This window comes from Branchiostoma floridae, chromosome 13, assembly GCF_000003815.2.
Source record: "Branchiostoma floridae strain S238N-H82 chromosome 13, Bfl_VNyyK, whole genome shotgun sequence".
Lineage (NCBI taxonomy): Eukaryota > Metazoa > Chordata > Leptocardii > Amphioxiformes > Branchiostomatidae > Branchiostoma > Branchiostoma floridae.
Window position 1 is genome coordinate 20,578,810 of NC_049991.1, and position 16,774 is coordinate 20,595,583.

At 39.8% G+C, this 16,774-nt stretch overlaps 3 protein-coding genes across 3 annotated transcripts in view; 2 read left to right on the forward strand and 1 right to left on the reverse strand.

Moving 5' to 3' along the window:
* Positions 1–4,537: 4,537 nt before the first annotated feature.
* On the forward strand, positions 4,538–7,579 carry LOC118428642. The gene is made up of 4 exons (XM_035838750.1): positions 4,538–4,899; positions 5,807–5,951; positions 6,617–6,744; positions 7,476–7,579. Exons 1-4 carry the CDS (start codon positions 4,551–4,553, stop codon positions 7,577–7,579), a joined length of 726 nt encoding a protein of 241 aa, XP_035694643.1. The 5' UTR covers positions 4,538–4,550.
* Positions 7,036–16,774, reverse strand: part of LOC118428643 (centrosomal protein 20-like) — a 30,397-nt gene continuing 20,658 nt past the window's right edge. The window contains exon 6 of the mRNA XM_035838751.1: positions 7,036–7,613. The gene's annotated coding sequence lies outside the window, so the exon portion shown is untranslated. The remainder of the gene's footprint in view (positions 7,614–16,774) is intronic.
* On the forward strand, positions 12,513–15,648 carry LOC118429361 (microtubule-associated protein 1A-like). Its single transcript, XM_035839841.1, has 4 exons — positions 12,513–12,574; positions 13,315–13,572; positions 13,778–13,840; positions 14,154–15,648. The coding sequence occupies exons 1-4, from the start codon at positions 12,562–12,564 to the stop codon at positions 14,597–14,599; spliced, it is 780 nt and encodes a 259-aa protein (XP_035695734.1). The 5' UTR covers positions 12,513–12,561; the 3' UTR covers positions 14,600–15,648.

Sequence of the window (16,774 nt, forward strand, 5' to 3'; positions counted from 1 at the left end):
GGAGGGTCTGCATGGGGGGTCCCGACAACGATTTACGCTGAATTCAGAAGAACCCCCTATGTATTACGCTAAATCAAGAAAGGCAATTACGCTAAATTTGGTTACCTTGCTACGAATTACGTAGAGAAGATGGTTTTCCCTACGAGTTAGAATAGGCTGCCCACGCCTTACGGAAAAGAGCATGCAGACCCTCTTTACGTAGGCAGTCAAACTGACCCCGTCCTGTTGCGTGCATCATACCATCGGCACCAGAGAATCCGCCGACTATTTTGAAGTCTTGGTTACTATAGCTGACTAACAACTGAATAATATGGCAGGTAGGAGTGTTGGCTTTAGAGAGCGAGTAAACGTCTAGTAAATTTTCATGCAGCTTAATCCACACATAAGCTAATTGAGACGGGGGGGGGGGGGTAGAATCAGGTTGTGGTCGGCTTCTATGCAATATATAGCAAGTTGTGGGGATGAAATTTCTTTATCATGATGGTAAGTTAATCGAATTAGTACAGCCAACATGTTATAACTCGACCTGAAACTTGCTAGGGTAGTGGTTCGTGCAAAGGTGTTAACTTAATAAGCTCCATGGTCGGTGAAATACAAACCCTTATAGGCTAGAGCTCTAATAACGGACCTCGTGAAAATCTGTTTGGAGATGCGCAACATTTGATCAACCTTAGTGGATCTTCATGGACAGGTTCAAGTCCCTAGAGAGCTCAAGAGTGGATCGTTTAAGAGGAAAGGAGAGAAAATGAAAGGAACCTCATAAGAGAAAAAAATCGACGCCCTCCCTTCAAAAACAACCTGTCAGACCCCATTGTGCAGACCTGTCAGACCTCTAAGATAAATGGGCACTGGGACAGCTGTTTACTCAACGCCAAGTTGAAGGTCAAGGGTGTAGTTTGTGATCCTGACATCTCAAACCCTCCTCCTAGCTCGCGAAGAAACACTTTCTCACCAATGTGATTCTGTCTTTTCTTCTATTTTTTTACCCAGTCTATGCACCTATATATAGCTAGTCTGTGAAAAGCAAACTCTGCTGTAAGGGGCTGTAACTGGCCACTATACTGGGGCCGGCGGTTGTTGGGCGGGCTTGAATAGGTGCGATTTATCAGGCTATTATTCACCCGGTCTGGAAAAATGTGTGGAGTATGTGGTGTTGAACTTAAAGTGAGAAGTAAATGGAACCTAGCCTGAACGAAAACACTGACTCTGTGACTATTGCAGAGCGGATCAAGGTTTGAGGGCCCCTATTGACAGCAAATGCTACGTGAATTTAAAAGCCTGTTGATTTTTACAATGAAAAACTATTGCAATGATAAAATTGTCATGGGGATAAAATGTAAGACTGTGGATATTAACGTTCTTGGTACAATTATACACTTTTAAGACAATCTGTAATATAATAATAGCAACAGTAAGAAAGGTCATTGGAATTTCATTAAACAGTGGCTGTTTTAGACAGTTTTGCACTGTACGGTCACTGTTGTACTCAAAGAAAAATAAATATGTAAATATGTACATACACGTGTATGTTTATAAAGCCCTGATAAGGGTAAGAGGCCACCTATATCCGCACGTATCTGCTTCAGTTCCGTCAACATCGAAAACTATAGCTAGTGGCGACGCACCGCGGCACCTGCCACGAACCTTTTGTTAGTTCAAAAGTGAAAGTAGGTATATCACTTTCCCCCTGTTTACTCAAAACGACAAAAGCAGCCCCGTTGAGTTACACACCGACGGGACGCAGTGCGCTTTGACATCGCTGCTATTCTGGAGTTGGTATTTCAAATTTGCTACCGTACAACTTCTCCTCTACTTGCACCATGGCAGGTAAGAGTTAGGCGGTTGGATTTACCAAATGAATTGTCAGCTCAGATCCTTGAATTCAAGAGAACTCGCAGGCATATGCTTGAGACACAGGGAGCATAGAATTAGTTAGGGTGTGGTCGGCTTCTATGTAATACAGCAATTTTTGGGGATGAATCGTTTTCTGGCACGGCAAGTAACCGCTTTAGCAGGGCCAACCTGTTAAGCTCGAGTCTCCTTAAGTCATGGTGGGTACGTTAAACTGGCTCAATTCTCTTCGCTCCTGTTGGAGTAGCCTCCGTTTCAGTCGGACGGGGGAGCTTTTGGCCGAGAAAGGGAGTCTCCCGTGGAAGGGAGTTTCGCCCAGTTTCGGGTGGCTAAAGGCACATGTATATGGTGCTGACGAAGTTCCTCCAGTCCTTCCTATATGATGGGCCATCTATCTTATCTCAAGCCAAGTCTTCCGTGCTGCCTTCTTCTTCCGGCAGTCTACAGTCCTTCTCCATACCGTTATACGCCTGCCTATGTTTCGTCTGTCTTGAGGATAGCAAGTCCATGCAAGGGGCGATGGTTCCATAACGTCATTGAATGATAGATGATAAAGGGCTACTGTGGTCAGTGTAACGCAATATCTGTATTGTGTATCTGTGCCTGCATCTATATACTGTAGCCGGTATAACCCTGCCGTCGCTGACTACTGGCAATTAGCGACCCAGTGAAGGAAATGGCCAACAGAAGTGTATTATGAGATAAAAAAGGCCCCAGAGAGCCTGCTATGGAGGCTAGGTATAACCATCCTTCGACGTAACACGGCCAGCTTCGGAGGAACGCGACACAACAGATGAAAGTGTAAGGAAACTCAGAAGAAAGAATAAAAGATCCCCCCCCCCCCAGTAAAAAACAACATGTCAGACCCCATTGTTCTTCAGAATATATGGCCGGCGGGACCACTGTAACACTTAACAACAAGTGGAAGGTTAATGTTTAAAGAGAGTATTAAGTAGTGGTCGCTCTATCTTGTCACTTTAATTCATCTGAAAAACACTTTCTCCGCAAGGCTGTTCTATTGTCGAGTTTTTTTTTTTTTTTTTACTTTTCAATTCAAGCAGTCTGGGAAAGAAACTGGGGCATGTGCGTGGCGTAGCGCACGTAACGGTGTTGAACTTATTTGCGAAGTAAATGGTGCACCAAGAACGCAAACACTGAGTCTGTCACCATTGCAGAATAAGGGGAGGGTCAGGTTGATATTTGATTCCCCTTTTGTAATTTTAGGATCGGAAGGATAACAAATAAGATCAATGTTTAAGGTCATTTCTTTGCAAAGTCGACTCTACATTATATCACATTACCTAGCTCGCCTGGCTAGATCACGCTCCTAGCGGCCAGCCTGACAGTTGCAGCAGGGAGGCCCTCATTAACCACAGCATGCGAGACATTGTGCAAAGTGACAGGCTCATTACCTGTGGCATCGGTGCCGTACAAACGTGTCTACAAATGTTCTCAAATGTTTTGACAAGGTTGCAAAATGACTGAACACAAACACTAGTTGAAAAGTTTTAGAATGACAAATAGTAATATCATAGTAGTATATGACTGTTCCAAAAAAAGGGGGGGGGGGGAGAAAAGAAAACAAAAAGGTTAATGTTTTATCTGTTGGACATTTCCAGAAAAGAAAGAAAGAAAATTGCTAATGTTTTGTCAGGAGCGTATTTCCAGTTTGGCACCAAAATCCTGGGCCCTAAAGAAGATCCTTCGGGTGTTGAATTTTATTTTCCCTTTTGATATAACGTTAACAACTTTATACCGGCACGGTATGAACATACTGACCCTACACCTGCTTGCAATTGGGAACGCTATTAAACTTTTACTTTGAACTATTATACTTAGAATTAGATAATTTTGATTTACGCTCGGCAATCAGCAAAATTAGAATTAGTGCCCATCCTCTCGAAATTGAGAGAGGACGGTACAAGAGGCTATCCGTGTGTGAAAGAACGTGCAAACAATGTCAAACGTGGTGGAAGACGAAACACATTTCATGTCAAACTACCCTCTCTATAACCAAGAAAGAAAAGAGCTGTTCAAAGAGGCCATCAAATTCCATCCAAACTTTCTCACATTCAATGATAAAAAGAAAACAGTCCTCCTTTTAACATCACAAAACCCCCACATAATAGAAAAGTGGATTCTTTCGTCTTCCACTGTCTTCAAATAAGGAGTCGGACCCAATAACCCAGGATCTAGAGTTAGCTCTCACTAGTTTTAGACTAGACACCTGTGATATTGTATTTTACACTGTTTGAATCTTGTATGTTACCTGCAATTAGCCCACGGGCATGAATTGGCAATAAAACTTACTTATTAAAAAGCACGGGTTTCGTCAACCCTTCTTGCCCGAGTTGTAACGGCCCGAATTTCCTGATTCACCTCTATACTTTTAAAGTTAATCCGAATCAATGCAGATAGAGTACTAGTGTAATCCGGACTTATCCAGATTCACTGCACACTGATTTTCGCGCGCGCATCCATGATCCAATCCCGGACGTTCCGGGATAATGACGTCACACCTTTGGGTTCGCGGGTCACTCTCATCCTCGGTGCCGTGTGCAAAAAGTAGCCTTGCTCCCGCCAATGAACTTGAGTACATACACGACAACAAATATTACGAAATTCTCAACTTTGTTTAGCGTTCTTCTTTCATAGCGTCCTGTTACATTCACGTTTTATATTAAAAGAAGTGATTTGCGATGGCGGCCACAGAAGTGGCTAGCTGGTGTATGGAGGAGGTGAGACTCCTGTTGTCCCAGTACGGAAGCCGGGAGACGCAGACCAAGCTCAAAGGGACGTACCGCAACCATGAGATCTACCAGGACATCTCTGCCGGCCTGGCGCTGCGCGGGTACAGCAAGACGGCCAGCCAGTGTCGCATGAAGGTCAAGAACATGAAATGCCGGTACAGGAAAGCGAAGGAACACAACGACAAGGGCGGGAGTCAGGACCGAGTGTTCTGTCCTTTCTTCAAGGAGCTAGACGCCATCCACGGAAACCGCCCGAGACCTCTGGAGGAAGAAGACGTGACCTTGGCGAGCCAAGGAGGTGGTCAAGTTTACATGTGCACGCTATTTCTCCTTTAAGGAGTCCGTCAATGTCTTTATTTCGAAAATGCAGTGCCACAAGAAGTAATCCGAAATTAATCCGGATTATGAAATCCGGATGGATTCCGATTTGATGTAATCCGATTTAATCCGACTTCAACCTTTTTTTTCTTCTGAAATTGGCCACCTTGGATAGAGATGTTTGGCAACGTCTCTGGGGCAGTGCTTTTATTACAATAGTGTTGATCAATTCCAGTTTCCAAGTGCAGCTATATCTACATGTTGTCTCTGTTTGTGTCATTTTGGCACCTTCAATTTTTCTGTGTGGTCTATATGGTGCAAAGACTTAGTGTTCACCTTGCAATCATGATATCAGTACATTCCCTGTCTAAGCAGAGGTCGAATGAAAATAAGAGAATGAGGTTAGGTTGCGTAAATAGTAGTACATTGTACATGTAATAGCAATAGATTTTGAGGAGAGCGAGCCGGTAAAAATTCAGACTACGGCTTTTATCCTTGCGACCAAGGAGCTTTTATGATAAAAGCTCCTTGTTGCGACTCAACCTCTGCTTGGAGAATAGTACATACTGCTTTCTCTGCTTAGCACTCTGCATTTGTGAGAGAATAGCAGTTGAACATGTACACCACTACCAGTGGACTAGTAGATAGGCCCCTGCTGTAGTGGTAGCACAAAGTTGTGTGGCCTAAGGGCTTCAAAACCGAGATGGGCGCAGCCACATATACCAACATGTAATACTAAGTCTAGTAAATGGTACAGGACTGTACTATGTAACGTTAATTAAATTACTGCCTAAAGTCTATTAATTGGTTTGAAATTTCAAACCAAATTCAAAAAACAAATATGTATTTTATATTGTTTGCTCCTATTGATCTCTTCCCATTATCAGGCACAGGCTTGGCAACGGTGACCTTGAAGGTGAGAAACGACCTTGACCCAGCGTTCCAGCCATACCGGGCTTCCATGTCCGTCCCACCCCGCAGCTCTGTCTACACTCTGCTGCTGCAGGCCTCAGCTGACGACCCAGACTTCACGTGAGTTGGTGTTAAACTCATTGTGTTCATATATGGCCTCTTTTGGACAGTACTCAACATGGTTAAACTCTAGATATCAGCCCTGGAGCTTTGGTTATGCATTATGGCTAAACAGTCCTATACAAGAATGACAGTGTCTGCCACGTATGGCACATCTGCACTAGTAATTAGCTGACTCAGGTCTGTTGTAGCCTGTCGTGAGTATCGTCCAAGTTAGGTTGACGGGGATTCAATCCTGGTATGTGGGTTTGGGGGGGGTATGAGTGCCCTGGTAAACTTAGCCAGGATACTCAGGCTAGGTGTGTTCTCGGAGTAAGAAAATATTACAAAACTTGGCGGTCAGCAGAGTCTGAGGGAAAAACTGTACCTTGGCACACGACTTCAGGGAGTAAAGATAGTCCGATAAAACTCGTTTACCGACTGTTCTGGAATATTATTTAGATTTTTGTCTTTACACTTTCCATAACATTATGCTTTCCTTTGTATACATATTACTGTAATATCTTTTAAATGCATGAAAAAAAGAAATAAAAAAGTCTGATACCTTTCCTCTCATCCCTCTGTTTATATCTCGTGCTGAATTTTCACTTTGAAATGGGAAAAAACAAACAAACAAGGAAATAGATTAGCTGTTGTGGTCATTTTTGCTGTTATTGTTTTCCCAGATTCCAGGCAGAGTATTATGGGTATCTGTCGTCTCACATGATCACTTCCATCAACGGAGTGAAGGTGAGCGAGGCAGAAAGGACCTTCTGGCGCTTCGAGAACAAGAAGAAAGTCAAGTTTGACCGCGGTAAGTCTAACACTGTTAACTACAGTTAAACCTTTTCTGTTGTATCTTACTAGACATACTTGAGTATCTGAAGCACTCAAACAAATAAAGTTGAAGACTTCACACTGGTTTAATATCAAGATGCATTTTGTACAATGTATAATATGCACTTTATTCATTAATGTTTTCTGTTATCAGAGTAAATCTAATGCACTTTGCTGTGTACTCAACAAAGCAGCACAACAAAATAAGTATATTACAAAGAATATCATTAAAGAATATGTACAGTAACACTTCAGTTTCTTAGTGTCAGGTGTATACATGTATATACACGGTATCTTTAGGACTTTATTTGACAGAAGCAAGCCAATGTTTTTTATCAGAATGCTACGTAAGGTTCGAAAGGTGACATGCAATTTGTATATCAATTATACACACATTGTACATGTACATATATCTTCCAAAGTGCCCCAACACATTTAAACAAATAATGTAATCAATAAGTGACTGTCATGTATCTGTGGCGGCCAGAAATATAAGTGCCAGTGGCCCACTAAGATAAATCCGCAAGGTATGATATCCTCTTAGTACATAAATCCAAGGTAAATCCTCCAACAAGTATGTATTTCTACAGTGTATACAGACTCAACAAAGAAAAATTCCTTCCTATTAATAGTATTGTAAATCATCTAAGAAGATTCAATTTATAAGATATGAGCAAACTTTACAATTCATCCTCTTGTGTACCCCAGGGGTGGACCTGATTGGTGTGTTTGATGGTGATGTCATCATGTTCCGCTTTAAACACTACGACCCGACCAGCCCAGACGACCCCGCATCTGACTGTGACGACTAGAGGGTCTCACCAAGCAGTTTCCATTCAGGAGACACTGTGGAAAAAGACACATAAAACTTTTGAGTTACAGCGTGTGGGCACAGTAACTGTGCTGCAGCAACTTTGTTTAAAGTCTGATTGCATTGATCAAACTGTGTCGCTTACAAATGGAATTATTGATAATATTAATGACTTAAGCTCAATAGATTTACGTATTATTTGAAATCAATCCATATCAATATGCAGGGAAATGAAGGTGGAGAGGACGGCATATTCTACTGTATCTACAAGGGGAGTGGATATTGTATACAATTAGCAATAAGACACCAAAGGAATCTATGCCAGCAGAATCGATGGTTCTGCCAGTACTAGCCTGACTAAAATCGCGCCCCTAGCGGCCGGCCCTACGATTGCCGCCGGGGGGAGGGGGTCATTAAGCCCAGCCGGCGAGAGAGCTTGTGTAAACACAGGCTATGCCAGTACAAATTCAGAGTTTCTGTCAACAGAGACTCCGATCAGGATATCTACCTTGACATCTAAATTTACATTTGTCTGTTTTTCCAGAAACCAAAAAAATAACATTCTCTTATACAGTTACTGTACTATTGGTAATGTGCTGCACTTGCTTGCAAATTTGTCATATCAAACACTGCAAAATAACCCTTTTTCATACTAAGTAAGGACTTAGATATCCAGGTAATAAGATATGCCAAAAAGCAGTTACACATGTTCTCCAGCAACTTGGTATGATTTTTGGAAACGGTCAGACGTTAGGATTTCATGTCCAGTTGCTTGAGTAACTGTTTTTTGGCATAAACCTTTGTAATGACCCATTGTAATAAATGGTAACACTTAAAGACAAATGTGTTTTGACTGTATTATTAACATAGGACTTTTCATCAGCCACTGCCTCCAAAGAAGAAGTCAAACCTCCCAGTAAAGTATGTAGAATCATAAGATAGCTGTATAGAATAGACACTTTTTACTGTCTGTACCCTTGCAATTAGCCTACGGGCATGAATTTGCAAATAAATAAATAAATGTTAATCTAAGAGAGGAAGGAATTTTTGTACTTGGACCAGAATCTTAAATAAAGAACATCCTCATCAAATATTACTTTATTTTACCAGGCTTGAACTTCAATTTCAAAGGTATTAAGTACTGCAAAGGAATTCATGATTACCAGTTCACCCTTCTTCGCAACATTCTTTTACTTTTTTTTAGTGATCAATATGCCAAAGGAATCAATACTTTATGACTTATGATGTAAATCAAACACGTACTCAGACATACATGTAAACACCAATTTATAGCCACATTGCTGTTAATCATAATATGCAGGTGTCCCGTAAAGGGTCTATGATTGGTACAGAATATTTGTTTAAAAACCATTGTAACAAAACAGAAGCAAGTCTCATGACCAATTGATAGATCATGTAATGTTTGTGACAAATTAAAGTGACCAATGGGAAAGGCTGTCCAAATGGACTTTGAGATCAAAACGCACTTTGATCCGTAGATGCAGCTCTGTAGCATTTAGGTAAATAAAGTAGTCAGGGAACCAAGTCTTTGTCACTTTTTATCAGACTGTAAAAACATTTGGACCTCCAAAATGGCAGGTAAGTATATTACTTTCTTATTTTTGACATTGTATAATGATGGGGTGACAAATAAGCACATATGCTGGTGTCACAGACATGGCCATGTGACATGCTTACAGGAACAAGTAGCTGAATTTTGGAAATGATAAAGCCGTCAACTAAGAACCTTATTGCTCTTAATGGTTCTTTCAAATAATGCTCCATAATTTCACTTTTACTATTGGTCTAAAAATCTTAAATCCTTGATGAAAAGGAATCATTATCATTATTATAATATATGCATGGAGGTTCTTCAATCCCAGTGTTTTGGGCAAAGTCTTGTGTTGGCAGAACAATGTTACAGATTTTAGCAGATTTACTTTTGCATTGTACCTAATACTAATTCCAATGAACATCATTCTGGTTGGTATGTATGCCTTTTTCTTCAGCTAGTAAACTGAAGAAATACATAACTGCTTGAAGTTGTAATAACTTTTTGTTTAATGGTAAATCCTGTACACTGACTCATCCAACACAAACATAACTCATCCACTGGCAGGTAATCAACAGGTGAGTAAAATGAAGGCAGCACCACCAACAGATGCCCAACAACAGCAGATAGAGAACAATCTCACATTTGAGGAGGCAATTCAACAGGCTCAACAAAAAGGACAACTGCCAGCATGGCAAGGCCCACAGAGAGGTCAGCAGGATTTCATTGACAAACTGGTCAAGAATACACCTGCCAAAAGGAGTTTCAACGAGAAGTGCAGGAGACAGCAGGGGGGAGAGTGGGCAAATGAGAGGCTCGGTAACACCAATAGGCCCCAGGCGGTCTACCCAGCTAAGGTTTGCGCTGCCCATTGTGTATTCTATACTCTTTGTAATGTCAACTCCATTGAGGCTCATTGTAACTGATGGCCCCTCTGTTTGCACGGGCAGTGTGTAACAGAAAATATTTCATCATGATTTATGTCAGTTATTAAAAAAAAGGTTAACATCATTTGGCAAATAGATAGAAAGGGTCATTCTGTAAACAAGGTCGACAGAGATTGACCGAAAATTTAGAGGGGTAAGTCACTATAGTTATTACAGTGTTTGAAGTAAAGTTTTATTATTTAGCAATTTCTTTATAATTATTTTATTCTACCAACACAGAGATGAATTTTCATGCAAAGATCATTCATGGCAAAGATCACTATGAGATCCTGGTTTAGCAATATTACTAGAAGTAAATTTGTACCATAAAAATTAACACATTCTCCTGCATAGGTTGCCATTCCTGTGGCAGTTCAGGTGTATAACACCGAACTGCAGTACTACAATACCCACAACAACACCTTGCAATTGACTCCATACGAGAAAGCTTGTGCACACAGGGATCAGTACAGACAGGAGAGGGATGACGCCAGAGGAGAGAGGGACCAGGCTATACAGCAGACGAAACGGGCTGAAGAGGAGAGGGACCAGGCTATACAGCAGACGAAACGGGCTGAAAGGGAGAGGGACCAGGCTATAGGAAGGGAAAGGGAATCCCAAGACAGAATAGATGTGCTTGAAGATCAGATAAAGGTTCTTCAATTGCAACTGAGGCAGCAGTGATAGGAGTCATAAACTGAATGATTTAGCCACTTGAGTCCCATTTGTCACAAGTTGTTAAAAAAACAACCCATAAACGTTCTGAAAAAATATCTAACCATTAAACTCCATAATATGAATTTTAGCACATATCTTAGCGTCAACAAAGTCACCAATAATGTTTAAGTGAGCTTTTAAAAAAGGGCCCATTATTAAGGGCAAGCAATGGTTACTTTACTAAGGAAGAATAAATTTTCAATGCTGTGTAGCCAGTTGTTTTTAACGGTAAGTACATTTAGAAGAAAGTAATTTTACAAAGAAATTGATAACTATAGATTCAATTGTGTTTATTACACTAAGGAGCTCATTGCAAAGAGAATGGCTTTGAATTTGGCATTTATTATAGATATGATTCATATCAATATATATAATAGTGTAGATTACAAGCATGCACCTTGTACTGTGACAGTCATGCATCTTATCATTTATAGTGTCAAGTTTATTTTTTAATAATCTTTGAAGAACACTGTGGCTCAGGTATTCTAGTTTACCTCAGGCTTTGTTTAACCAGACTGGGTGTAACCAATTCTCTTGGGCCAGGCATAATATTAGCTAGCTGTGCAAATACACTGTTGGTTGGTCATTAAAATACATGACTACACCTACGCTTCTACCAACCTTGGCTGTTAACACTTTGCTAATGCTGACACATTACAGTCATGGTTCATTTTGTATGATATTAGTCATACTTATTATAATAAACATATTACGAATATTATGCAACTGTTACAATGAATTCCATTCCATTTGAATGTTTGTGATGCAATTCAGCAGTCTTACTCTGTAGCTCTAACTTGCTCATGAAAAATACACAATATAATTTGATATCCTGCCTTTTTGGTGTCGTGAGTTTTTCCTTGATTGCAGAGACGGTGTTATCATATTATTTTGAATGAAACATTTAACGGGAAATGAGTTAAAGGACTAATAGGAAGCACACAGAAGTTTATGGAAGCACAATCTCAAGTATCGCGGCCACCAGTCCTATTCCAGGATTTAATTCTCATTCAGAAGCTTTAAAATATTTGAAAAAGAAAAAGACAGTGTGTGGAAAGGCAGGATAATTACACATTCAAGCAAATGACAGTTTTTTCATCTAAATTACAATTCTTTTAAGTTAAGGGAAAAGAGTATTTTGCAAACTCCGGTATTTGAGAGAAGGACTTCCATTATATTGTTTGGAAAATTTGTCACAAAAGAACTAACTCTCTTGACATACTCTATCTCAAGTGTTTGGTATAGAATGTACAAATGTACAAGGTTAACTTCCAAGTGTTTAGGTAACATGAAACTTCAAAAGCCAGTGAATAACCCGGTAGAAAAAACAACTGACCTGCATGTAGTGTTTGTGATGAAAGTACTAACCAATGAGAAAGGCTGTAACAAGTCTGTAAACAACACATTGGACTTCGATCTTAACATAAGATAGGGAGACGCTGCCATGACTGCTGGAAGTCGGATTCGGAAGTAGTCAAGGAAAACTGTTCTTTCGCATTGATTCAAGGTGAGCTCACTCACTGTCAGAATTATTATCTACTTGAATGAAGCGTAAGAAATTACAATGTGTTACATTGAAATCCTTTAAGAGGGAAGTTGTTAACCAAATCTTTTATTGACAAAACTCTCTGTTTGACCACTACCAATTTTTCAGCCCTTTTGCTGTTATACTTAATTTAGTTACTGCATCAAACCTTCTGAAAGGATTGCAATATCACCAGAATGTCTCTATTTCAGGAAAAAAAATTAATCGTGGTGAGAGGTCCATTCAGGCAACGACTTTGCAAAATGTCTGCACAAGGTGAGATACAAAAAATACTCAGTCTGGTAATATCTATACTCACTGAGTCTTTGAGTTTTTTTCCCAACTTGAATGTGTGACGACTGCTTCTTGAATAAAAAAACTTTTACAAAACTTTTTAAGTCTTTCCTAAAGTTGCAGCACATTTGAAATAGGTCAACTCCCTTCAACTTTCTCCTCAGGATGCCAACATTTTGTGGACATTATATATTAAGTAAAATTTATACGAACTACTGCAGTGATCTTGCATACACACTGCAGCTACAACCAGGCGACTTTTTCTTAAATTGGTGCACTGCATCTTGGTCTCCTCATACATCTATTTCTGTAGCTCCCTTAAAGGAGTCCTTAGCTCCAGAAGAGAGGGTTATTTTTTTTACAGATATTAAAAATATTCATGATGAAGGAACTGTCTATACTGTAGGAAATTCATGCATGGGTGAGGGTCTGCATGGTTCAACTTTAGTGTGTGTGAATTATAATTGTTGTACAAGCACACATATGCGTACGTCTAGTAGTTCACCAAGGAGCTTATTTGTAGGAACTTCAAGGAGCTGATGCTTCACCAAACGTGGAATTCTGCAGAAAGTTGCTGGTTTTGTAAACATTGATACTAGTGGAAAATAATTCTTACACTCCTTTCTGGAGTTAGGACTAATTTCAAAATAATTAATTTCATCCATGATGCTTCTAGAAAATGCTACTAACATGCAGTAACTTATAATATGTTCACTTTGCAGGTGTTGAAAGCTACTTTATCTTCATTAAGAACCGAGTAAGTGCAGACTGGAAGGACCTGGCTTGGTGTCTTGGGTTTAGAAGACCAGACATAGACAACATTGACACCAAACACCGGGATGACAAGTCCCGATGTATGGACCTGTTGCAGGAATGGCACAAGCTGAAAGGAAACGCTGCCACCATACATGTGCTGATGGAGGCCCTACAAGATGCAGAACTACAACATGTGGTGGACAGTCTGAAGGACAAATATAATGGTATGACTGAACATATAATATTATGAGTCTTTTAATTTTTTAAATGAAATTTACTTTCAGTTGTAATGACTGTTAATCAAAAATCAATTTTTTTCCATACTCAGGTATTTTGACTAAGTGTGTTGTCTAGATGTAGTAGATCTGTACATTATTATTTGCAACTGTAGTAAGTCTGTATTTAATTTGCTTAAACCTTGCTCAACAGAGTTAAAAGAAGAGCAAAGCTCATCAGCAAGTGGCCCATTCCCAATGATGGAGGCATCTAAAGGTACATTTTGCTGTTAATAGTTGCATAAAAGGTAGTAAAATATCAAGGCCATGCTAACTAAGATGCCCTATATACATGTATACAAAAAATCCTGGTGAGGACACTGATAATGGTAGTATGAGACTACTCATAATTAAAAATTGAATCTAATCAAGAACGTGAAATTTGATATAGGACAGTCACTGTACGTATGCTTTCCTTGATCAGAATTTGAAAGTAAAAGTCTCTAGGCTCAGATCTTAAGTTTCATTGGACAGGGATCAAGTTTTTATCTTTTTAAAAAGTTCTGTTCCATTTACCATTTTCTGTCTAGTTCCAATACAGGGACAAGTGCAAACAGCCAGAGGGGAGACAGATCAAGTCCTGGTTCTTAGTCTGACAGGGGAGATAACCAGGCTGACACAAGAGAAGGAGAAAGCACAAAAGCAACAAAAGTTGGAAATCCAGCAGTTACAGGAGTACGGCAAGGCCACAGAAGCTGAAATTGAAGTACTGACAGCTGAAATCACAAAACTGTGCAACCAAGTGGCAGATATTCCTGAGCTTCGAGATGAAGTGAGAAAGTTAAGAGAGAAAGATGAAACATCACAAAATGTACTATCAGAACTGAGGCAAGAGATGCAGCAGTTGAAGGACATTATCAAAACAAGGAATGAGGCCATAGAAGAGAAGGACCGGGCTCTAAGAGAGAAGGACCGGGCTCTAAGAGAGAAGGACATGGCTCTAAGAGAGAAGGACAGGGCTCTAAGAGAGAAGTGATAGGGCTCTAGAAGAGAAGGACTGGGCCCTGAGCCAGGCTCAAGAGAAGGCTCAGAAGCCCATACAATTGCAAGATATGAAAGATGCCCTGGTGAAGGTTGAAGAAGAGACCCTGCAGCAAGAGAAGCAGGTCAAGAAAGAGGAGAGGAAGGAGGAGGAGGAGGAGGAGACTGCATCAAAGCAGAAGGTCAAAGCATCTAGTAAAACTAGAAAAAGAGAAGTCTTGAGTAGGGGTCCCTCTCTTCCTAACAGTTTTCCAGGCTGCACCTGAGGCAACTACTTAGTAATAACAGGTCACCTGAACATGAGTTAGCACCAAAACTGGCATTCTCTCCAGACCCTATATAATGCTCTTGCCTCAACATTGTGTTTTTTTAAATTGATAAACACGTCTTGAGTTTTTCTAACGGATAGAATTTGAGATACATTACATTGAACGCAACAGGAAATGGCTTTATTACCTTAAAGGGGCACACCAGTTTATGGAGGTACACCGAAGCTGCAAACCACAGGTCTAGCAACCATATCTTCCATCACACTTATGTCACAGACTGTTAGTATTTTATACCGGTATCCTGTATTTGACTATACTGCTGCAAGGGACTACATATTTATCAAATAAAATGACTGTGTCTCATAATAATATTTCTAACTTGAATTAAACACAAAACTACAGTATGAAATAAAGCCCCTGCGTGTGACAGAGGTGCTTTGTATGACTGTTACAGTGTTAATTCTCTTCTATTAGTATCTATAAAAAATTATCATGAACTCTCAACCCCTTTTTGCATTTTGTTGAATGTTCTCTTTAAAAGTCTGAATGACAGTGAATGACATTGCCCCTGCATGAAAGAAGAAAAGCTGCTAAAGGCCCACGACCATCCAACCGTAAACCACATACTTTATATCCATGTAAATTTTAAACATTCCAGTTGTACCTAATGGCAGGCCATGAAGTTGTTTATGTTCCGCCCAGCAGGGGCAGATTAGTGCTCCTCCCAAGTGTCTTTGTAACTGCATATGAATGGCCGGGACAGCCGCGACAGGGAAAAACTCTGACGCGTTCCTGTCGGTGGCGGTGCTAAACTGTAACGCGACGCGCACGCGACGCGCACGCGACAGTAACGCGTTCCTATCGCGTTTGCATTTGTCAGAGTTGAATACTAAAGTATGTTGCAATCAGTACTGTATGATTGGGAGGACTCTCAGAGTCAGTTTCATAGTGGCTGCCAAAAAATGTCCTTGCAGACTTAATGGTAGTGAGCTTATGATTTTCTGATGTGTTATCAATATTATAAAACAATGAATAGAAAGTATTAATGTAACTGTAATCTAAAGAATAACATCTTTATCAGCTTTTTACGATGATCATTTAGTTATTGAATTAGTACAACTACAGATCACATGGTCACGTGCCCAGCCGTGCAACCTGTGTGCACTGCAATGCTGTATTGAATGATAATATAATAAATACATGAATAAACTGGTGTTTCAGATCGAATTGTGTTGTTTTTGAATCTCATCCATATCTGGCATATGTTGAATATAATAAACAAACCTGCAAGTGCGGCAGCTGATAAAATGAGCCATATATTTTGCAAATCTTTGAATATCTTTCACATTTCATATGATAGATAACATTTCAAGGTCTTTTAATTTAGTAACATAATTTTTTTCCACCAAGTTAAATTACACAAATTATTATACCAAACAATAAGCAATCCATAAATTTGTCGCATTTCTAAGAAATAAGATGGACAACTCAAACTTCAAGGCGTAACAATAAAGATTAACAGTAATACTATATGTTTTATGACTGTCTACTAACTGAAAATTCAAATTACTGTGATCGTTACTGTGCAAGAGACACCCAATAACATTAATTAATGAGATGCAAGAGAAGGAAGTCAAAAACTATCAGTCACAATTGAACTGCGACCTACCTTGCTAGATGCTGAAAGTCAGTCTTTCTTTCTAGTTGGCATTTGAAAGGAAATATCATCGAACATTTTGCCAAACTTAATATCTTCAAAGATTTCATGGTATGAGGAACTTGGCTCAAACAGCTCTGATCACACTTTACCCTAGGCTTGTTTTTCAGCCCTCACTTACTGATTTTCAAACAATTACAGGAAAGGTATTCAAATAAAGCACTTAGTCTAGTTAACAGTATCA